The sequence below is a fragment of the Danio rerio genome, chromosome 13 (genome assembly GCF_052040795.2).
Source record: "Danio rerio strain M-AB ecotype USA chromosome 13, GRCz13ab, whole genome shotgun sequence".
In the NCBI taxonomy this organism is placed as follows: Eukaryota; Metazoa; Chordata; class Actinopteri; order Cypriniformes; family Danionidae; genus Danio; species Danio rerio.
This window is the reverse complement of record NC_141033.1, coordinates 33,358,735-33,383,213: the sequence shown is the minus strand read 5'-3', so window position 1 is coordinate 33,383,213 and position 24,479 is coordinate 33,358,735. Positions and strand designations below refer to the sequence as shown.

Here is a 24,479-nt window from a genome sequence, read left to right as displayed (position 1 = left end):
TTACTGTTAACAATAATAATAATACTAATAATATTTGTATTCAGCTTTAACACATTAAATACACAGTTACAAAAAATGTTCAAACATAAATTCTGAAAAGCATGTGTGCTCATGTTTCCTGGAGCGAAGCAACTGTGCCTGGATACGCGACTGCTGCGATCGGTTCCCTTTGAAATAGACAGGACAAAAAGGGATGCTCGTGCACGCATAGTCCTGCTTCTTTCAAGAGCTCCATGTTTTTAAAAAATGTCTTTTTGTAAGCAGCAGCAGTTCTACTTTCGCTTTAACCATTCTTTTTACGGAAGATTCACACATTTTCACACATTGTATGTTTTTACCTGCTTTTTTTTGTTTGCTAGTTATTTTTGTTAATATGGTTCAATTATCATTTTTACAAAAACTATGCTTTAATAAGAGATTAACTCCCCAATGTATTTGTAGTTAACTGGTGATCTGGGACCTTTAGCTAGGACAGACTACTTTGCATAGTTTTAGATACATTACATTAATTATTTTTTAAATGTCACATTTTTTTTTAAAGAAATGTTTTGTTGAATAAAAAGAACATACATACAGGTATATTTTGCTTGTTTTGACATATTTAAAATTTGTGGCTAGGAAATAATTATTTATTTATTTTTGGTGTGGTCAGTGGTAAATTTGGTTAATCCAAATTGGTGTTAAGCCCTGAAAAGTCATGAGAAATAAAAACTAATTGCAACTTGACACTAACAATTAAGTTAAGTTAAACAGTCAAGATGTATTGGGTGGGGGGTTCAGCCCTTTAATAGTTAGCAATAGCTTTCTCTGATCTCTGATCTATATCTTGAATATTATATATAAATAGACATTTGACTCCCATATAACAGGTCATATCATTGTGAATGCATAATCGTGCCAATCAGTACTACGAAATATATAATTTCATCAGTCTGAAACTGGCAGTTCTAGACCACTCATCTTAAGTATTCACAAAACCCATTTCTTGTAAAATATACGTAATTTGTATAGTTTGACCTACTGTAACTTCTAAAATAGTCACTAAGTATCCCTCAAAACATTCAAAACTTATACATTTTATTATTAAATTAGATGTAATTTAGATACATTCATAAATTTGTTTCACTTAAGCATGAAATACCAAACTACTACTGAAAAGGTTGACCCCTCCATGATCATCAATGTATAATTCACACACTGAGTTGGACCGACAATTAAAACTTAATCAGACTATTTTTAAAACTCACAAAAGACCATAACTGCACCATCTAGACAGCAGTTTTATTTTTCAGTTTTTTAGACACTGGTTTTAGTCACCTATAGAGCCTCACTATCCTCACTGCCACTTGAGATTGTGAGTCACGGCATCTCATAGCACAAGAATGTGTTCTTCTACAACCAATAGTCTTAAGATACAATCAAAAGAATGAGCAATACAGAATGAACAATATATCTGTCTTCAACATGGCTTCCCAGACGTTATTTTCTTAGTTTAAGGTGAGGCGGCGAAACAAAAACAAGAACCCCTCACCCCTCGTTAGGCCCCAGAGAAATAATTTTCCATTGGTCGCTTCACCACATGAAATAGTGTATTGTCCTGTGGATATCTGTGATCAGAAAGAACAGCAGCCATCTGAAAGAGGCATTTCACATGGTTGGAGGATGGGGAGCCTCCATCAGAGCTTGAGTCACTCCCAAAGAATCTGGCTGTGCAAATGCTTTGTCTGCTGCTCAGACGCTCTGCAACCTCGGTGTTCTCCCGTGTTGAAGCCTGTAAGGGTTTAATCCCTCAGACTCTTAGATGAAACATGTGGTGTTCAATATAATAACCTACTTTAATGCAAGACACCACAGACTAATGAAACCCTTTTTTTTTGCATTTGTTTTCTTAATTGCATATTTAAATACTGGAATTACTGAGAAGATTTTGGGAATCTCTTATCACTCAAATACCTTCAGAAAGTTCCTATAAAATAAAATGTTAACCATTATGAATGAACATGTCCTCTGTAAATCCTTTCAGACTGAAGATAATATTATTATTATAGATATTACCAAAAACTTAAGTTAAAAGATTTAAGGCTCAATGCAGGAGGAAACATTTCTTTTTAAGAAAACAATCTTTAAAATGCAAATGTGAATGTAAAATTTTGTAATTAAAATAAAAAACACATACAATTTAATAAAAAAACACAAAAAAGTACAGTTGAAACCATAAGTTTACATACATTGTATAAAAAGGCACATAACCATTAAAAAATAAGTCAGATGATAATGTGACTAAACTTTTTTTCTCTTTTAGGTAAGTTAGGATTATCAAATTTGTTTCTGTAATGCTTAATAGCAGAATAATGAGAGAAATATTTTGCGAGAAATTGTTATAACTTTCCTTAAGTCAGTTTACATACAATAAGATTATTATGCCTCTGAAAAAGCTCAGATGATGGTGTCAAGGTTTTGGAAGTTTCTGGTTGGCTAATTGAAATATATGAGTTAATTTGAGGCACAAGTGTAGAATAGTATTTAAGGAAAACCTCAAACACACTGCTTCCTTGTGTGACAACATGCGAAAATCAACAAGCCTGAATCAACAAAAAAGCCAGATTATCAGCTAAATTACACTGGGAAAACGAATAATTTTTGGAGACATGTCTTGTGGTCAAATGGAACTAAGATTAAGCTGTTTGGCCATGATGACCAGTATTACATTTGGAGGACAAAGGGGAAAGATTACAAGCCTAGGAACATCAATTTAACTTTGAAATATGGGGGCGGTAGCATCATGTTGTGGGGCTGTTTTGCTGCAGGGGGGACTGGTCCACTTCACAGCATATCATCATGAAGAAAGAACATTATGTAAAAATACAGAAAGCAATATTTCAAGACATCAGCCAGGGAAATTAAAACTTGGCCACAAATGGGTCTTCCAAACAGACCTTGACCCTAAGCATACTGCCAAATTAGTTAAAATGTGCTTTAAGGACAACAGAGTGAATGTTTTGAAGTGGCCACCACAAAACCCTGAACTCAATCCTATAGAAAATTTGTGGGTAGAGTTTGTGCGTGCAAGACAGCCAACAAATCTGACTCAGTTACACCAATTCTGTCAGGAGGAATGGGCCAAAATTTCTTCAAACTATTGTGAGAAGCTTGTGGAAGGATACCCAAAACATTTGACCAAAGTTATAGTTTAAAAGCAAAGCTAAAATAAGAAAAAATAATAATTATATATATATATATATATACCAAGAAAATGTATGTAAACTTTTGACTGTCTAGAAATTAATAAAAAATTCTCAAAAAGAAATTATGTCATTATTCTGGCATTTAGCAAATAGTAAATCATTTAGGTAATCATAACGGACCTAAAATAGTAAACATTAAGTAGGATTACCCATCAGACATTTTTAAAAAATGGTTATGTTCCTTTTTTAGAGTGTATGTAAACTTCTGGTTTAAATTGTGTATTTTGGATGTTTTTTGTTTTTTTTACATTAGACAAAAATCATTATAAAAAAATCTTTAAATTAACAGGTGCATGAAAATCTTGATAGATATCATTAAATCCACCATAGCAGGCTGTTTTTATGTTATTTTGGAGGGAGTCTACAGATGTTATCATGCTCAAGAACACTGTTCACTTGTTGCTCTTCCCTTGAGAAATTATTTTCTCCTACAATTGATTTATGTTTCTGTAGGCTTTAGCACAATTAAAGGCATTAAATGGGCTTTCAGCAACATACAATCAGGAAAAGTTCCAAACTGACCAATTCCGGAATCATTATTGCACTCTTCAAGGACAAAGCGTTTGCATGCTGTATCATAAAGGGTCATCAGATACAGAAACAATGAGTGTTCGCCAATGCGCCGCGACTCCCTGGTGGATTGTGACTCAGTGGTTGTCACACTAAGTATTTGAGCACATGCTTGCAATAAGTTAAATGGCTATAGGCCACATCGTACAACTTCAGAGAGATTGTGATGAGAAAGTGCAGTAGCCCTTGCTGTTTGTCCCCTGGGGAGCGAATTAGTTTTTTTTAAAGCAATTTTAAAGATTAGACAAAATGTAATGCAGGGGTTGATGCAGAAACCCTATGAGAATTAGCTGCTGTGAAGTATCACTGATCCAAACAAAGGTAATGTAATATATATATATATATATATATATATATATATATATATATATATATATATATATATATATATATATATATATATATGAATGATTTTTTGCATGTTTGCTTTTTTAAATTGTTGTGCAAACTACCATGAACTTTTCTAATAATGTTTAGTAATAATAATGATAAAATGTGTTATTGCATAATGTTACTGTAGTGTTTTGTCCTTTTCTTTTGTGAGGTCATAAAGTTACAGGAACTGCAATTAGCAGAGCTAAAAGCTTGATTGTGATGACACACTTCTTTGAACTTGTACAACACATTTACTTACTCTAAATAAAGTACAAATCTTTAGATGCTGATAAAACCTTTATGCATGTTGTCATTTATTGATCAGCTGACAATCAGGTCAATCGTTGCTGGTGATTTTTTTTTCCTCCAGAAATTTATTGAAATAGATGGTAAAATCAGATCTGTTGACTTGAATTTTGACATTGTTGTTGACTGCCAATGCTAAGTTATTGTACATTTTTCCATGCTTTAAAATGTACACTAACTGACAAATGTCTTGTCGTCAATCCCAGTTGTAAGAGCAACAAATAGAAGCTTGACTTCTAGTTAATTATTTGGAAAAGTGGGTGAAGCTAGATTTTTCGGATGAATCATCTCAAATCTGCATCTCAATCATCATATATACTGCAGAAGACCTATTGGAGCCCGCATAGACCCAAGACTCTCAGAGAAATCAGTCAAGTTTGGTGAAGGAAAAATCATGGTTTGGGGTTATATTCAGTATGGAGGTGTACTGAATAATCAATTTTTGCTGCTCATTACATTACAAACCACAGGAGAGGGCAAATTCTTCAGCAGGATAGCACTCCTTCTCAGACTTCAGCCTCCACATCAAAGTTCCTGAAAGCAAAGTAGGTCAAGGTCCAGAATTGGCCATCCCAGTCACCAGATATGAACATTATTAAGCATGTCTGGGGTAATATGAAGGGGGAAGTATTAAAGATGAATCCAAAGAATCCTATTTACTCTAAAAGTCCTGCAAGAACGCTTTCTTTGCCATTTCAGAAGAATTTATTAATAAGTTATTTGAGTCATTGCAGAGATGTGTGGATGCAGTTCTTCAAGCTCATGGAAGTCATACACAATATAAATTCATTTTCCACTGCACCGTAACTTTGTATTCTATACTTCTACATTATTTCTGCGAAGTGACAAGAGTTTTGTCTAAGCAAAGTCAGACCTGACTGTCCTATTTAAATAATTAAAAATTAAGACATGGTCATATTTTATTTTGGTAATCTAGAGGCCTTTGCCTTTCATATAAGCCACTTCTGATACCAAGTGATCTACTAGAAGTCAAGTTATTATTTGTTGTTCCTAATACTTGGATAGGTAAAAAACTTTACTTAGGTAGTGTACACTATGCTTTTTTTTTGCTTACCCTCATGTCAGTTATTACATTATTAATTATGTATTATTATTACATTATCAATAATCAACATTCTCCGCAAACATTTCTGAGCATGATTTTTATGTGAACATTTTTTTTTTTCCGTAACGAAAAGTTACGCATGCTCGTACCTTAGAGCTGTGGTGGTTTGATTCTGCATCAATTCAGAAATGTTCAAAATGCATGGCTATTCTCTCCTGAATGTGTTCTGGGCTTAACTTTTAACAGCAGATGGTTGTGTATGCTTTACAAACAGCCATACTCTATTTGCATCCAATTCCTTACAAATACTAACTGAATTTAAAATAATCTTAATGGTAGGAATGGCTTAAGTGAATTATAGAGTGTTATTAATGAGCTGTGTTCACATTAATCTCATGACATAAAAGCCGATTTACAGTATTCAGCTGAACGCACAAGTTCTCTTCCTCATGAACATTTTAATATAAGGTTAAAAACTAATGCAGAGTACCATCTGCTCATATAATCTAAGCACAGAATCAATTCAAGAAGAATAGCGATGCATTTTGAAAATCTCAGACTTGATGCAGAATCTATTCTTCACATGATTTTTCACACCCGCTCCATCACACTTTTAATATCAGTCATCAGATTGCAATTTTTAATATTTCATGCATTCATTCATTGATTTTTTTGCATTAAATTTGATAGTTCAAGCTTCAAATGAATTAATTAAACTGCTTACTTTTGCCCAACCAATAATTGTAAATTGTATTTATTTAAGACAGCAACACTTTTGTCACCTATTAAAGTACATTGTATATCCCCTGCAGTCTGGTTAAACTGACACTCATAATTCACTTCATCTTATCTGTCCTCACAGCATCACACAAGCCACTGATCTGGTTGATGATATCTTTATAGCTTCCTCTGTGAATATACTGTACCTCATTCCTCAGAGTTGATGATAGGTTATAAAATGAGGCATCCTCGAAGAGTTTACACAAAACATTGAAACTGTAGATCAGGGAAACCCAAAATAATGTTGTAATTCATAAAATTTGTAATTCCCCAACAACCACTTCATTAACAATGTTAAATTGTACACTTTCACTCTACATGGAATTTCAGTCTTTAGTAAAGCACTTATTAAAAGATATTTTCTCAGGATGACATTCCATTTGCTATAATAATCCCTTTGGCTTCTGTCAAAGATTTCTGAGTAGTTTATCAGACATCTGATAAAGTCTTAACTATAAGTCTTAAATGCAGTTTATTTTGCGCTCAACCAGAGTAATTGTATTATAATTGTGTACAGGGTCTTAAAAAGTCTTAAAATGTCTTAAATTTCACAAAAAAAAAAAAAAAAAAAAGTTAAGCTTTAAAAAGTCTTAAACTTACTGAAATATTATCTTGTAGGTCTTAAATAATTTAATTGGGTCCTATTTTCCTCTGTCCAAGTAAAGCTACCCTACTGAGCCTACATCCATCCATTTAATAGTTACGTTTTTTTATTGCAAAGAGATACAATTTACAATAGGTGTTTAACATTTTTACAGCAATTTCTCCAAATTAAATTCCCTAATCAGGGAAAAACTAAAAACAATTACACAATTCATCATGATAGTAATAATAGAGCAGCTTATATAATACATATACTTTTTACAATGTTAAACTTGTCAAACTTCTTTTTTTTAAATAGTGTAGTGTTGTTTTTTTTTTTTTTTTTTGACACATTAAAATATGTCACTAAGAAATAATTACACTTGTGGGCCCTTAGAAATAATCAGTGTTTAGCACTTTAAAAGTCTAAAATTAAATTTATAATGGTCTTAAAAGGTCTTAGATTTGACTTGAGTAAACCTGCAGAAACGCTGTGTATATTATATTGTATTATTCTCAAATGTTTCTCAGACAGATTAAAATTTCTGTATTTTCATCTTAAAACTTTTCCTTCAATTCATCCTGTGGTGAATCTGTCAACAAATAATATAATTATAAACATTTGTATATAAGGGGCTGTTTAAAACATTGTTGCACTAAACTGTCCACTTGTGTCAGATTCTCAATCACAACTATGAAAAAAATATGTGGTTTTCATTTAGGTTTAACAGTTTACACATTAATATTTGACATCTCTCATCATTTTAGGTTATTTAACATCCAACAGTTTTCATAAGCATGTCTTCTATTAATGCTGTTTAGTCTCACATCCACTGTGTTTCCTTTATGAAGTTTGTGTGTGTGTATGATTTGTAAATATTAAACAAATTTGACCCTTACAAATTAGATATGCAGTTTATGCATATGAAAAATGCACTTTTAAATCAGATCCTCAAGTATAAACTTGATTTAATCTCTTTTTGCACCACATCAGAGCAAGTGTTTCATAACAGACTGGTCATATTATTCATTTATTTTCCCTTATTGTAAAAATTGATTTTGGCAGCCATATAAAGCTGTAATATGACAAAATCGTCCCTGCTGTGGAAGGATTATTATTTCTTCTGAGAGTAAGGGCGCAGTTTGGTTTTTATTGGGTTTCTTTTTCCTTTCTTTAAGGGAAATGGAATATGACAGCTTATAAAACATTCATGGCAAATATTTTATTTTAAATCAAGCTCAGTGGATATTTGTACAGGTGAAAAGTCATTCATGTAAATCCGAAAAGTGCTGTCAGGTTTATTTATGTGAGCTGTGTGAAACCAAGGTGTGAATTTAAGTCTTCCTGCAATTGGTTGAGCCCCATTTGAAATCTTGATTTTCCTTTTCCTCATTTAACATCCGGATTCTAATTGTTCCAGACATATAAGTAAAAGATAATGTTTTTCTCCTGCTGTAAACCAAATGAGAGATGGCAAGGCTGATGTTGATATGCAACCATTAGAAAAATATCATACAGAATTTTTCATAATGATTTATTCAAAATAAACACTTTTACGGACTAAATCAAACCAATGTACAAACTCACAAAAGAAAGAACAACAGATGTGCTGCCATAAGCTGCCATATACATAGAAGTAATATTCACATTAAGTGGGAAACATGAGTGGAAGGCAGTAGAAGTTACTTGTCAGTGCTGAAAACATGATGGAATGTCTATGAAACAGCTTTTGTTTAATTCTGGAAATCCTTTCTTTAATGGCATCACCATATTAGGACATTTTGAGAGATATTTTTTTATTTATTTTATTTTATTTTATTTTATTTTATTTTATTTGGCTTTAACTGGTAAACCGCAGAAGTGCATGAGTTTTTTGCAAGATTTTTTTTTCAGAATTTTCCATTTATGAACCCATAGTGAACTGGCAGGAGGGTTTATCCCATCATCCAGTACACAGACCCCTGTGGAGGTCGAGAGTCAGCATTATGTTTCCTTATAGATTTTGTGCCCGAAGGCTGTGTTTGTAAATGAGGCCTGGTACTTTTAACGGCTCACATTATGAATCTGCCAGCAGTAACTAGCAAATTCCATACGTTAATTTTCTTTGGAGAGGTACAAGGCATTGGTTTGCCCTGCTATTTGTGTGGTTGTTCACATTACACTTCTGTTTTGTCCAGGAATTAAAATTGTAGCTGCATTTTTCGCTATGGATGATGTGATTTTTGGTGTGATGTATTTTTTTATTAATAATTTTGGAACCTCTAAACTTGGTTGTTTCAGCTTAGAAATAAAAATTGTAAATTAAAAATAAAAATCGGTAACACTTTATTTTGATGGTCCATTTGAGTATTAGTAGACCGCCTGCTTTATAGCTGTTGATACTGCTTCTTTAACAGACATCTTACTCACTATAAGAAACTTTGCAATTACATGTCATGTGTCATGTGTTACACTAACCCTAACCCCAACCCTAACCAACAGTAATAGTAACAGTAACTAACAGTCTATTATAATCAAATGAGAATTAGTTGACATGTAGATGTAATGTAACCTAAATTTAACGGACCAACAAAATAAAGTGTGACCTAAAAATCATTTTAAGCATGTTTTTTTGGAGTGTGTTTCAAAAGGCAGATCTTTTTGGAAACTAAATGTATTTATCGTTACAAACTGGGATGTTTTACACACTAAATATTCAGCTATTACTGTTACGATCTGTTTATCTGACTGTTCATAAACAGCTGACAAATTTCTGAAAACAAACCCACTCATAATAAAAGCTGATGCTGAAAATACAAATGTTTAATAAATTTGGCAATACAGTTCATAACTACTTCTAAACACAGAAAGCAATAAGCACTAGAACTATTCACTAGATGGTGGACGTCATTCAGAATTTGATCTTTAGTAAATGTCTCAAGGGGTTATAAAGTGCGCTGGTATATATAGGTAGTCATTACGTCAATTAGTTTGTGTCAAAATCTACCTTGGATGTTTATCTAACACTGATTTTTTTAAAGGTTATCATACCTACAATGCTTTAGATTCAGTTTTCATGATTGAGTAAATTAATTCGCTCGTTCAGAGTTCTCTATATTCGACTTGTTCTTTTTTTCTTTGTTAATTGAGTTCTTTTGAGGCTCGACAGTCTCTGTTTATGACCTGATTCTGCTGAGCGTGAAGCAACAGTGTGTTGTGACGCTGAGTTCTTTACACACGCTCTGATCGGTCAATTAACAAAACAGATGATTTAATGCCTACAAAGCATTGCAAAACTCTCAATCGACCCTTCAAGTGAAGCCAATTGCATTCCCCAAAGTCATTCGAAATACATTAGGGTTTATGTGAGGTCTAAATAGTTCATGTTTGTTTGGCAAAGTAACCCTGCCTTTCCAAAAACACAAAAAACAAGTGACTCTTTTTTTTTTTGTTTCTCTATATATGTTGTATAACTTTAACATGCTGTTACAAATATCTAAATTATGAACTAGTAAAATACATAATGAAAGATAAAATCAATGCCCTTCTTTTTGTGTCAAAGCACTTGCATGCATATGAGTTTTCAGAACTTCATATAATCCTTCTAAAATTAGAGTACACTCCTAAAAATAAAGGTGCCATGGAAATCCGAAAGGGAATGACTTCTCTTGTTTGGTCCCCTAATTATTTTTCCATTGTCTTAAGGACATGTTAATAATGGAAACAAACATTTGGTGAATGAAAATGTTCTATGTATCTTCGTAGAACCGTCAATGCTGATAAAGCACCTTTATTTTTAAGAGTGCATATTTCAGAGTTTTGAACGTTTGCTCCAAAACACCTCTTTGTCCCAATGTTTTTCTGCCTAACCCAAGATAACACGACAAACACGGAGCAAACAGGACTCCAAAAATATCTCTTTACTGATTTTGAGACGATATAAAAAAACATTGTATATACATATCATACGTAAAAAATAAAAAACAACACAGTCATACATATATAATTGCACTTGGCGCTAACAGAGAAGACTACATGGGTGGCGATGGTGGTCTGGTGGTCTTTTCATTTACTGGGACGCATATTTGGCAGGTTAAGTGCTGGGTCAGCAAGCATGCCAGAGGACTATATGGTACATATCTGTGACGGTGGGCTGTCAGATTTCCTTGTCATCTGGCAGACATCTTAGACCTGCTGCTGTTGGGCTTTTTTCATTCTGAAAAGAAAAGATGGAAAATGTTACAGTGAGACAGCAGCGATGCTAATACATTTTAATGACTGTTTATTTTGACGGAAAAGTGTGTAATGACTTGTGAATAGAAGCAGGGCATTTTTTAAATGCAGTGATTAAAGTAGTAAACCCTAATTTAGCATCTGGCAGGGGTAACAGAGATGTCTGTACTTTTTATAGGCAATTTCTAGGAGTAAATGCATGCTGTTCGCTTTAATTGTGATGAAAATGTGATATTTCTTTGTTCACAATGAAAAACTTCTCATTTCAAGTTGAAGTGACTTTCACTTTCAGTTATCAATTTATTATTGTCAAAAATAATGATTGTTTTCAAACTGTTTTTTTAGGGTTGCTGCACAATAAACATGATTTTTGGACAATATAAAAGAAACAAAGACTACGTTTAAAAGAAAGTATAATTTTTTTTACTTATATATTTACTTATATATACTTATATATATACTTATATATACTTATATATTTTTTTACTTATATATATTTACTTATATATATATATATATTGATATGGATATTGAATATATTATGGTATGTATTACACTGTAAAAAATATATAATAATAACAGTTTTGCATATTTTGTGATTCATGTTTTTAATGTATATTTTGCATCTGCATTACGAGACTTTGATTTTTCCTCCAGTGAATTATTAATGTTAAAACATTTAATGACATTTGTGTAGTTTGAAGTGATATATAGTCTGGGTTGATGGTGTAAATTATGATAAAAAAAACTGACAATAAACTGCCTGTACATTTTCTGTTGTTTTACAAACTTTATTCATTCATTCATTTTCTTTCGGCTTAGTACCTTTAATAATCGGGGGTCGCCACAGAGGAATGAACCGCCAACTTATCCAGCATATGTTTTACGCAGTGGATGCCCTTCCAGCTGCAACCCATCTCTGGGAAACATCCATACACACTTATTCACACTCATACACTACAAACACTTTTAGCTTACCCAATTAACCTATAGCGCATGTCTTTGGACTTGTGGGGGAAACTGGAGCACCTGGAGGAAACCCACGCGAACCCGGGTAGAACATGCAAACTTAACACATAATTGCCAACTGACCCAGCAAAGGCTCAAACCATTAACCTTCTTGGTTCTTGCTGTGCTACCCACTGCACCACAGATTTTTTTTCTATTTTTTTCTATTTCTTAGAAAATATTTTGGTAACAACACATTCACATTATTGCTTATTATTACCTACCTGTTATTGACTTTTTAACTATGCATTAGTAGTAATAAATTATGATCTTATTCTGCATCCCTAATTCTACCCAAAAACCTAAACCCAACTTTTACCTTACTAGTAATAAACAGCTAATTGGTGGTTTATTATGCTAATTGTGTTTGTTAATGGTTTGTTAATATCGTGAATTGTGACCTAAACTAAAGTGTTATCAAAATATTTTCTAAAAAACAGAAGAAAAAAAAAGAAAAAAAAATCTGCAAGAAGGTTGATGGTTTGAGCCTTTGCTGGGTCAGTTGGCAATTATGTGTTAAGTTTTTATATTTTTTAGTTTGTATTTCAAACTACTAAAATAAAGTCAATTATTATTTTCAAAAACAAAATCAAAGTTTGACATGGCAGAGATCAAAATAGACTGTTAATAAATAGAACAAAAACTGTGAATTGTGAAATATGGAACCTGTTAAAGAAAAAACTGATATAACTAACTGTATATTGATACATAGACCTAGCATTTATAATTTTACAATTTAGCATTTATAATTTCTTATAAGACTCACATGACTACAATAAGCGGATAAATCTTTTTTTAATCTCATTGACCGGAGGTGTTGCAGATGGCAGCAAGCTCCCTCACTACCTGCAGATGTACAACTTCCTTTCTCCCTTATTGAGCTGAACTAATGACCGCACAGTATGTGCTCATTAACGTCTAGCAGCCATTCAAGAGTGTTCAGCTCCAAGGAGCCAATCGTTCATCTCTAGCTATGAGTGTTTTGTTGTGAAGACCGGACAGTTCACACTTTTCTGGCCCCTAGATAATGATTATTGTTTAGCAGGTTCGAGCGCACCAATAAAGGCTATTGGTTTGCCATAATAAGCTCTTTATATTCGCCCACCTCCCCCAAACTGAACAAGCATCCAATCTAATAGCTGCCAGGGAAAAGAAAGATGATAGCAAGCAATGCCTTGATCTAATATATGATGAAATGTGGGAAAATGTCTTTCTTCTGGTGATTTCAGTACAACAGAAAAGCTTGTTTTGCTTTGTTTGGACGTTCACGATAACAATTAGAGAAGGAACTATTAAGGCAAGGCTGCAAAGCCTGAACATGTTTTTCATTAGCCAGGCAGTAGCTGCTAATCTTGCACATCAACATAAGATAAATATTTCGGAGCACTGTAAGCGGACAGAAACGTTCAAAAGAAATCTGAGAAACCAACCAGGAATGGCTTTTATGAACACGAAACAAGAAATACCAGTGTTTTGATGTGCGGGTGGCTTTTGTCAACAGAAACTAATATGTAAACAATGAGACTTTGATATTTGATGCAAATAATCATTTGATGTTGGAAAAAGTGAGTATGATTTGTTTAAAGTAGATAAAAGTGACTATAAAAGTGCTATATAATGAATCAGACTTTAGCTGCGTTTCCATCACCCTATTTCAATGTGCATTTGACAATATCACATCAGAAACGAGTGATAGAGATGCCAGATTTTGAAAAAAAAATCCCATAAATCAATATGTTTTTTTTCCGCTCACTTCAGGTGTTTTTCAACTTCTTATAAAAAAAAAAAAAAAGATAAGTTATAGTTATAATATTAGTTTAGTTATAATATTAATATAAGTTATAATATTAGATTCTTTGCCACAAAAAATTTGACGTACTGAATATTAAACCTACTGTACAGTCATTATAGTCAGTATTGGGTGTAAATACAAAGTAACTAGTTGCTTTAATAAGTAACTTTTTTGGTGCAAAAGTAAAGTAAAAGATGACTTTTAGTTTTTTTTTTTTTTTTTGTAATTTTGTTACAGATACTTTAAATATTCTTGCCTAAAATACTGTGCATAAATTCAACAGTTCTGTATAAATCAGTTCAGAAAAGCAGAGTAAATTTAAATATATTTATTTTATCTTATACAAATATATTTACAGTTTGGATTTGTCAGAGGATTACACATGCTTAGAAAACAATGAATTGAGCAGGAAATAAATGTCAACATATTGTATGTATAAAATACATTTAAAGAATTAAAAGTGTTTAATTTGTATTCTGCATGCTTTGGGATTTATAAAGATTTAATTAAATTGCTTATTGAGTATTATAAACACATTTAGTTACATTACAAGTTACATTTCAGACAAAGCATCAGAAAGTAATTTAAAAACTATTTAAATGACTTAATTAGTAATGGATATCTCTTTTAAATAACTTATCCAATACTGGTTGTAACTGTTTTATAAGAAAATATAATATAATATTTTTTTTACTTATTATATTTTCTAATTTGGATATGAAATATATTAGGATATGGATTACAGAGTAAGAAATGTGAGTAAATTTCCAGTTTTTAATATGTTGTGATTCATGTTTTTATTATGTTTTGTTTTTTTATTTTTTCATGCTTTTGAAATGTATTATGGGGCCTTGATCTTTCCTCCAACAATTTTCAGTGTTAAAAGGTTCGAGAAAGTTACTTTTATTAACATTTGAATAGTTTGAAGTGATACATTGCCTTGGATGAGGATTCAAAAACCTAGTATTAAACTGCCAGTACTTTTTGTGTTAACTTAAGTCTCTATATATTATTTCTTAGAAAATATATTATTTCAAACTACTGAAATGTAAATGAAGTCACTTTGTTAAACTGCGTAATTGAAGGTCAACATGGCAGAGATCGAGATCTCAATGCAATTCATAACTGTTAATTAATACATTTCAGACAAAACATTAGAAAGTAATTTAAAAACAATTTTAATTATGTAATTAGTAATGAATAACTTTTTTAAAGTAATTTAACCAGAACTGGTTGTAACTAATTTGCAGTCTTGCTTTCTCTATTAGGCTTGCCTTTTATATGTACTGTTGGTTACTATATTACCAATACTACAGTCGCTCTAAAAATTTAATGGAAACAAACCTAATTCATGTTTTTTTTTCTTCTTTTTGCTAATTTTAAATAGATTGGCTTAACGTTAAAATGCATGGGTCTTAAAAAGTCTTAAATTAAAAATTAAGCCTTTAAAAAATTGTGTTGTAGGTCTTAAATCAAGTACATCTAAAGCTATCTAACTGGGCCAACCCCATCCAATCACCACCTCAATAGAACTTTTAACAAATGTTTTATTTATTAGCTTTATTTACAAGTATGATTTAATTATTCTTTTTGGAATAAGATTTGTTTAAAATCTCTCGATGTATTTACAGCTACCCAAGGACATTGACCTGGACAGACTGTTGTGCAACGTGTGTGTGTAGCTTTTTTTTAAACATTGTTAAAAATATGTGGCAAATAAAGTACTCAATTTGAAACAATTTTTATGAGGCAAGTAAAAATCTTGGCTCAATCAGGCCATTACACCAGGCCCAATCTTCCATTGGCTTAAAAAATCCTTTGAAATGAAATTTTGTTCACAAAAAGGTCTTTAAAAAAAGGTCTTTACATTTGACTTAGTAAACCTGCAGAGACCCTGCAAAATAAACTTGCCTATTGTAGATTTTTTCAAGATTTTTTTTTTCTTACTTGTTGATGGCGTTCTTCAGGTACTGCTGAAGCCATTTGGTCTCTGGGTTAATGCACACCTCCTTGTTGTTCTTCAGTTTGGCACTGGAAGGGAGAAGTGTACATTTCCATTATATCCTGTGATCTAATAGCAAGGTGCTGAAATTTTAGCTTTATAGACATTCAAATTGCAGTATAAGCAAGCAATCATCACTAAGTACAAAGCTACAAGGGTCCATTGTGAGCAGATTTTGAATGCAATACAATAGAAACCCCATAGTCAGCACCGGCCATACAATAGCCGAACAGTTGTGCATTCAAGCTCAGCCAAGCAGTTGGTTCTCAGTCACCCCTCTCTCTAGTAAGTGATATTACACTGCGCTCCCTCCCATCAGCCGGAGGATTAATCTTCTGCATCTGCGTTCTCTCTCTTCACTACAGGCCTTAACAGATTGCCAGATTGTTATCTCGCTCGTGCTTGTGGCTCTCAGAGAAGAGATTAGATTATAGGTGTCTTGTCTGCACAGGTGAGACATTTGTTTTCAATTGGCTACAACATGACACAAACAAATCATTAAACTGTTACTTGTGGAAAGTGAAACTGAAGTGTATTTTTAGGATTATATTAATCCTTTTTATAACTTTTTACAAATATAAGATTTGATTACGTGATTAAATGTTAATTCATTATTTAGAAAATTAATTTAGTGAATGTGTACAGATGAAAGCAAAATTATTAGCCCTCTTGTGAAATTGTAGTTTTTTTTATATTGAGTAATGTTTAATAGAGCAAGGAAATTGTCACTGTATTTCCGTTAATATATAAATTTTTTGTAGACGATATTTGTTTCTTCAGTTTGGCTGGAATAAAGCATTTTTTAAACCTAACTTGCTGAGTAAGCTGTTAACCTAATAGTTAAGCCTTTAAATTGCATTTTAAGCTGAATACAAGGGATTCTTCAACCGATCAGCCAGATCGGTATCGGCGGATAGTCACATTTCATGACTCGATCCACATTTCATGACATGGCCGATCTCATGAACTGATCACAATTGTTTATTTATAAGTTTACAAGCAGAGGACATACAATAACTGATTTTTTTTTACATGTCAGAACTGAAAGTTCTGTGTTTTCAACAATATTGAAAGTTCATTAAAACCTGGCTGGAATTATTAGGGAAATAAAAAAATATATAATTTTATATAAAAATATAATATAAAAAATAATAATTTTTAACTTGAATATTTAATAATATAACTTATTGTAATAAACAGTATGTACCTATTTCATTTTAGTAACGAAGTAATGGATTTATAAATGTGCATTTTAACTTCTTATGCAACAAATATGTGCTCTAAACTTCATTAAGACATGTAGAATTTTTCTTCCATCATTTGCAATGTTTCTAAATTGCTTTGTTAGTAATTTTTCTCACCAATGTTTTGCGTCTGTTTTATCTATTGTTTTCTGTAAAGCTGCTTCTGACCCTTACGGGTCCATACTAAATGGTTATAAGAGACATGCATGTTTAGGGAATTGGGACATTTTTAATTTATTCTTAGGTAAGGAGAGATCTCCAGTACCATACTTGGAGGTAAAATGTGCTTTATGCATTATAGCGTGAAGCATCAGAATTTGGTATTGGTTGATGTTCATGACAAGGAATTAGTCGGTATCGGCTGCAAAAATCTTGATCAGATCATTCCTACTCAACACTAGTATAAATAATATAAATATGCAAGATACCTTGTGAAATATCATGTATTGTCATCATGGCAAAGACCAAAGAAATTAGTTATAAGAAATTATTTATTAAAACTGTTATTTGTGTAAAATATGTTGCGAAAAATGCTCCATTAAACAGCATTTGGAAAATATTTGAAAAAAGAATTAAAATTTCTCTAGAGGGCTAATAATTTTGACTGTAGGTGTATAACAAGGTTATTAAAATTGAACAAAAATAAAACATTTTCATAAATGTTTTTTTAAAAATAAAGCTTATTTAAGAATTTTTTTTAGCTATTTTAGCTAGTTTCTCATTTCCATTTAGTTTTAGATTCAATTAATATTACTAAAACTAACAAAATAGCTCAAAAAAATTATACAAATTAATTTAAATGAAACACATTTAAAAAAATAGCAAAAATGCCAAACTTAAAACTAAACTGTCATTTAAGAATATTCAAAAATAAAAGCTAATTCAGGCTTTTAATAAAATCTGTAACGTTTCCTTAATTATCTAAGAATCTTTGGCATATAACAAGAATAATAACACTGTTCATAATAAGAATAAATTAATATAATTGTAATATAAATTTCATCATTAATTCTATTCTATTAATTCATCATTTTCTACTAAAAATTACAGTGTCCGTGATTGTCTGCTGAATTTAACAGCTGTGATTTTTGTCCTTTTTATAATCTTGTAGATGACTTATTCCAAAAGAAGCCACAAAGAAAGTCCCTAAATAAGTTCTGAAAACACCATGGGACGAGAACATTCTTCTGAGACGAGATTATCTCTAAACTCTGTGTCCACCATCATCCCGATATCTGTATCATTTAAAGTAATCACTTCTTATCTTCAATTCGCAGATCTCCTCTAATTTGGTTAGCCGCTCTCTTTTGAAGTAGCTGCGGTTTATCGGGGCCTGGCATTTGTTGCTCTATCTCGATGTAGTCAGCGGGAGTTTGAGAGGGTCCCGGACCGAGAACAGCAGGTAGTAATTACTTCACAGCAAGCCAAGGCCAACAGCAAACACTGGCAGATAGTGTTACCAGCATCAGTCATCGATGCAGATTTGAAGTATCAAGGGCTCTTGAGCTCTGGGACTCAGGGTCTGATCTGCTCTCCAGGGCTTCGCTTTGGCTTTTGTGTCAATCGTTAGTCGTTTTTTGAGGGAGATTTTTGAGTATGACCAGCTGGTTTTATCTGGCTGACCCTTTGACACTGTTGAAGTTTTTGTTTACGCCTTGGTGAGCATTTATGGTATGGAAAATTAGTGAGGTTTGTAATGGAGCTTGACATGGCACTGCCATTAATCTTTGTTAAAAATCCAAATAAAGCAGCTGTTTTGAGTGCTTCACTCAGCAGAGGTGAAAACAGGCAGGGAGGATAGTTCACATCAGCTGAAATAAAATAGCTGCTTGTTAAAAATACTTATTTAAAACTCTTAATTTTTTAACAACTTCTATGTATTATGTTTGATACACTTATATTTTAACAATAAAATAGTAAATTAATCATTTTGTGAAATTATTTTTGTAGTTTTGTTCTGTACTGTAATAAAAATACTGGTCACCTTAAATTTTTAAGCTGAATCGAATGAACCTTATGAGTCCATTGAACTTTTATTATGTTTAACTGATTTAAAACAGCTTGCGTATAGAACTAAGTTAGAACATGATTAACTTAGTTTAACAAGTTACAATGAACTAAAACATGGTTTTATGACTAACTAGTCATATAATTTCCTACAGTGTGGGTTTTGTAATTTTGTACTGTGTTGTGGATGTGTTGTTCTCAGCATGCTTCGCAAGGAATTGCATTAGGAGGGAAAATCTTGTCATTAATTATAATCTTAAAGGGATACACTGTAAAACATGCAGGGTTCCACCCAACCAATTTTAAGTGGATGGAACATAAAACAATTGAGTTGTCCCCCAAAAAACTCAGATAATTGTGTTGATTCAGCTAATTTTAGATAAGTAGTTTGAACAAATAACAAATGTCATTTTTCAGCGTAGATAACTCAAAAATGATAATTAGCTCATCATTTATTCTCCCTCATGAGGTTTTAAACCTTTATATGTTTCTTTCTTCTGTTGAACACAAAAGAAGATACACTGAAAAAAAAATCTGCAAAATTCTTCGGTAAATTTAAACAAACAAATTTAATTTGTTAATGTTCAGCCCAAATAAATTGTTTACAACCTCTTATCATAAAATAAATTGTAAATACAAAGGAATCATCTTTGAATCCCAGCAACTAGCATTTTTCAAAATATTTGGTGTTCAACAGAAGTAAGAAAGTCAAATAGGTTAAAACTATTCACTGTAAAAATTCTTTTTTTTCTTCTTTTTTTCATGTGTTTGAGCAACATGAAGGAATTAAGTTAACTTAATCCTTTTTTACAAATTTAAGTGGATTGAACATAATTTGTCTCTTAAAAACTAATGAATTGTGCTGTTTCAACTCATTTTAAAAAAGTATTTTGAACAAAGAGCAATTATCATTTTTTGTCATTGTTTTTCTTTAACAAATGTAATACGTTAAGTTACGTTACGTTAATACGTTAATTAAGTACATGGGCTTTAGTTGGGATTAGTTGAGTTTACTTTAAAAAGTAAGTATTTCTGTTGCTTTTAAAGTGATTAATTGAGTTTTCTTTAAGACATCATGCAAACCCATTGAGTAAAATTCAGTAATCTATGTGCATGATTCTAAAATTTAGGTCCATTCAGGTTTGCTTACTTTTATTATCTAAAGTGAACTTGTCATTTTTAAGACAAAATGTTTACTATTTTTTAAAAAGGGAAGTAACTAATTGCTTAACTTACCTCATCATTTATTCTACCTCATGACATTTTAAACTTTTATAAGTTTCTTTCTTCTGTTGAACACAAAAGAAGATATTTTGAAGATGCAAATACAATGGGTCCCTAATAGCATATTTTAAAACATCTTCATTTGAGTTCAATAGAAGAAAGAAACTCAAATAGGTTAAAACTATTTCTTTTAACAAATGAAAGTTAGTTCATGGTAAAAAGTTTACTTAAACAAGTGTGTAATCCTGTTGCTTTTAAACTGATTAGTTAAGTTTTCTTTAAAAAATGGGTAAACCTATTGAATAAAATTCAGTGAACTGTGCAGAATTATACAAATTTAACAATGGGTTTGCTTACTTTTTAAGTAAAATGAACTTGTCACTTTTATAACAAACAGTTTCCTATTTTTAAGTGAAGTTTTTAATTGCTTTTTTAAAGTGTATAAAAACTTGTTAGCCTTTATTCTTCAATTAACTGTTCTGAGATCAGTCAGTTTTTTTTTATTTGTCCAGTCCACATTACACATAAGAATTGTATAATAGTTGATCGTTTTACTGAAGAGTTGTTAACTTCTGCAATAGTTAACATTCTGATTGTCCAGATTAAGTGATTAAAATTGATTGATTTAGAAAATAAGCTGTGTTCAAGGTAAGATCAATTAAATAAAAGTGTCGTTTGTTGAAACAATCTCATTGGTTTAAAATGAATCTCACTCATGGATTCTATTTGTCTGAATTAATTAGAAAAGTTGATCATAATTACATAAAGTAACATCAATGCTTCATTTGTGTGTGTGTCTGACTAAGCACAATTCCTTTACATGTGTGAGAAAGAAGAATCTTTTGGACCTCATTTTGCTGGTTTCCTGTACAAAATACAAATGCATCCATGCTTAAAGCTCCTACCCCCTCCCATAGCATTTCTTGGATGTGTGTAATTGTGAGAGCCTGTCCGACAGTATAATGCCAATTCCTGGCCCATTCAGTGTTTGGAGATTGATGGGGTGAGGTGATGCGCTGTTAAGAGCTGCTGAGCGAGAAGGAAAGTGCAGATACTCACATGACTTGGAAGGGGCAGTTGGGTGTGTGGAGGAACTTGAGCTCGCGAATGCTTCTCTGTGGGACTGTGTTGACTGTGGAACGGCACCAGCATCTCTCTACCAGGCTGATGGGCTTGGCTGGAGAAGAATTAAGAGAAACTCAGTTCAGCTGTTTCCTTGATGCTTTTAATTCAGTGCATGTGAACGTTGGATGGAATAATGAGAAGGGCCATAAATACAAATAATCATGTTTAATCACACCACAGATGTGTGCTGTAAAACGGAACAGCATCCTTGACTAAAAATGAAACTTTTGGGTCAAATTTTCGAAATCTATTATGTAATAGATCTGTGCTCCAAACTCACTATTGCAACACTCTTTAATAACAACCAGCACAGTTTTCAGAGAGGCTGAGGCATAGGTCCTCTATGGAAACTGAAACTTCTGACATCAAGATTAGAAGTTATATTATGATAAATTTAGATATTATTGGGGATATCAGTGAGTATTGTATTGTAAAATATATGTATTATATATATATATATATATATATATATATATATATATATATATATATATATATATATATATATATATATATATATATATGAGACTATTGAAAAATATATATATATATTAAAGGGGCTAATAATTCTGACCTTAAAATGTTTTTAATAAATAAAAACAAATAAATAAAACAAAAAACAAATAAGACTTTCTCCAGAAGAAAATATTATCAGACATACTGTGAATTTTAGCTCTGTTTGGGAAATATTTAAATAAATAAATAAATAAATAAATAAATAAATAAATAAATAAATAAACACAGTTCTATGAGTACACACTTACAAAATAAAGTGGTCCCATTAAGAACCTATTACAGTCTTCTGAATACGCAAGAGGTTGTTTATAGTGGAAAAAGGTTCTTTACAATATTAAAATGTTCTTCACACTGAAAAGTTGTTCAGTTATAAACTGTTCACTGAAAGACTCCTAATGGCATCACTACAGAAATGCCTTTAGGAGTCTTTATTTTTAAAGTAAAAGTGTAGGAAATTGTAGAAAAGTTTATAGAAACTAAAAATATCCCCCAAAATTTAATTACTTAATAATTTTCTTTATAAAAAATCTATACATTAGACAATAATAATCATATAAAAGTAAACAAAGTAAATAGAAATCAGTCAACTTTACATATTAGGCAATTTAAGCCAATAGATTTGTTAAAGATAAGAAGTGAACTTTTTAATCCACATATTTTCGGCATTGCTACAGCAATCGCAACGTGCATGCGCGCATGATTCTTGTAATCATCTTCAATAGCCTTCACATTCTTGCGCATTGAAGAGTGTGAGTTGTGTGGCAGTGCGGGATTATTCTTCCATTTGGCTCAGACCTGTTACACGCTCAAGGAAGCAGAGACTTCTCAGCTCGGCATTGTAAGTGAAGACTGCGATGCGCACGTATGCAAACACTTTAACGGACATTGCCCACTCACAAGAGCCCAGAGGTGTGAAGTACCTGCGACTTTACGGAGCTCGATCCATTCCACTTGTAAAATGCTAATGACATCTCTAGTAATCTCTGCTTTTTGTCATGCAAACGCGCGCGCCATAGTTAGAGCCGCGCGCACTGGCTCGATTGAAGTAAAGACTGGCGCTATCTCTGCGGTTTTGTTTTATCCTCTAATTTGTGGGTAATTAAGAGAAAACAAGGAGGGCGACAAATACACACATTAATCAACGCCGTGACAGTGGCTTCTCGGCTCTCCTGAGCGAATGCGTGTCAGGATGATGCACTGACGATTAAGGAAAGTGCACCCATGAAGGTAAAATTAAAAATGAAAGGATTTTGAATATGATATATAAGGATATAATATTTTAGTGATTCAATAAAAACAAACCAATGATGCGTAAGGTATGCATTACTAATAAATACAGCGATTTTGTTTAATAAATTCGCAACCGCTATTAGCTATATATGTTCTGTTTTTAAACAGATGCACATTTAAGCCGTAAAAAATAATAGGTCTGTTTTGAAGTTTGCACCAATTGCATTGATTGATTTTAATGAGCGGGATTGCAACATCACCATAAAGTGTGCCAAAACGTGCATTAAAGCTTTACGCACAATGCAAAAACAACGTAAACATTTGCATAACATTAACTTACCGTTGGAAATCGGTGCATGAATGGCGACCGCCATCAGAGCGACTACTACGATCACTTTGAGATCCATGTTTGCAGTGTGAAGAAGAGATCCGCACTGTGTAGAATCCAGGAGCAACTGTGACAGCAGCAACTGCGCCTCGGAGTTAAATTTGCGAACAGGCTCCGGTCCAAACACCCCCTCTAGTCCCCCACCTTCAAAAGGAGAAAGTGGGTGTTCCCACGATGATTTGTCAGCTATTGGCACTACAAATATCCTCTATTATTACATTTTTGGCACTAAATAAAAGTGCTAACGTTTATGAAACAGTTATTTTTAATCCACAATTTATTAAATATTGGTGATATTTCATGTTTTGTGATGATTATTGGTAATATAAATGAACCCAAGACATGCACAGGCATTTAAAACTATATTATAAATATCATATAAGCAATGTATGAGAAAAAATATAAGCAAAAGATGCTTATAAATGTCACATATCTATAGTTTTATTGCATCAGTTTAACTAAAAACAAAATTATTATCATGTCCATTTTTTGTGTTATATTTAAAAAGAAAAAAGTTATTACTATACGTTTTTATTAGTCTGTCTGTCAGTCTGGATGGATGGATGGATAAATAGACAGATAGATAGATGTTTATGTTACAACAAATTCAGAAATAGAAAACACAAAGAGTCAAAGAGGGAGACAATGTAAGTAATTTCCATGAAATACATTTCTTAAAATATTTTTAATAACTTACTAGATTACTCACACTGCTGACCTTTGTATTTCAAGTCTTTATTTGTATTCTGCGTTTAGTGTTTCATTACTGTGGATTTCTTTATTTTCGCAAATTTAGCCGCAGAACC

At 32.2% G+C, this 24,479-nt stretch overlaps 2 protein-coding genes across 3 annotated transcripts in view; one reads left to right on the top strand and one right to left on the bottom strand.

Annotated features, from left to right (window-relative positions):
- The window catches only part of tmem72 (transmembrane protein 72), a 173,436-nt gene that overhangs the window by 49,220 nt on the left and 99,737 nt on the right, over positions 1 to 24,479 (top strand). The gene's annotated exons all lie outside the window — the stretch shown is intronic.
- On the bottom strand, positions 8,446 to 23,744 carry cxcl12a (chemokine (C-X-C motif) ligand 12a (stromal cell-derived factor 1)). The gene is made up of 4 exons (NM_178307.3): positions 23,626 to 23,744; positions 21,474 to 21,591; positions 15,885 to 15,968; positions 8,446 to 11,120 (listed from the first exon to the last, which is right to left on the bottom strand). Exons 1-4 carry the CDS (start codon positions 23,690 to 23,692, stop codon positions 11,090 to 11,092), a joined length of 300 nt encoding a protein of 99 aa, NP_840092.1. The 5' UTR covers positions 23,693 to 23,744; the 3' UTR covers positions 8,446 to 11,089.

Coding starts and splice junctions, on each gene's coding strand:
- cxcl12a (NM_178307.3), bottom strand. CDS start 23,692: ATGGATCTCAAAGTGATCGTAGTAGTCGCTCTGATGGCGGTCGCCATT. Junction 15,969..21,473: donor AACTGCCCCTTCCAAGTCAT/GTGAGTATCTGC, acceptor TCTCCCTTCCAG/TGCCAAACTGAAGAACAACA. Junction 11,121..15,884: donor CTGAAGAACGCCATCAACAA/GTAAGAAAAAAA, acceptor TTTTCTTTTCAG/AATGAAAAAAGCCCAACAGC.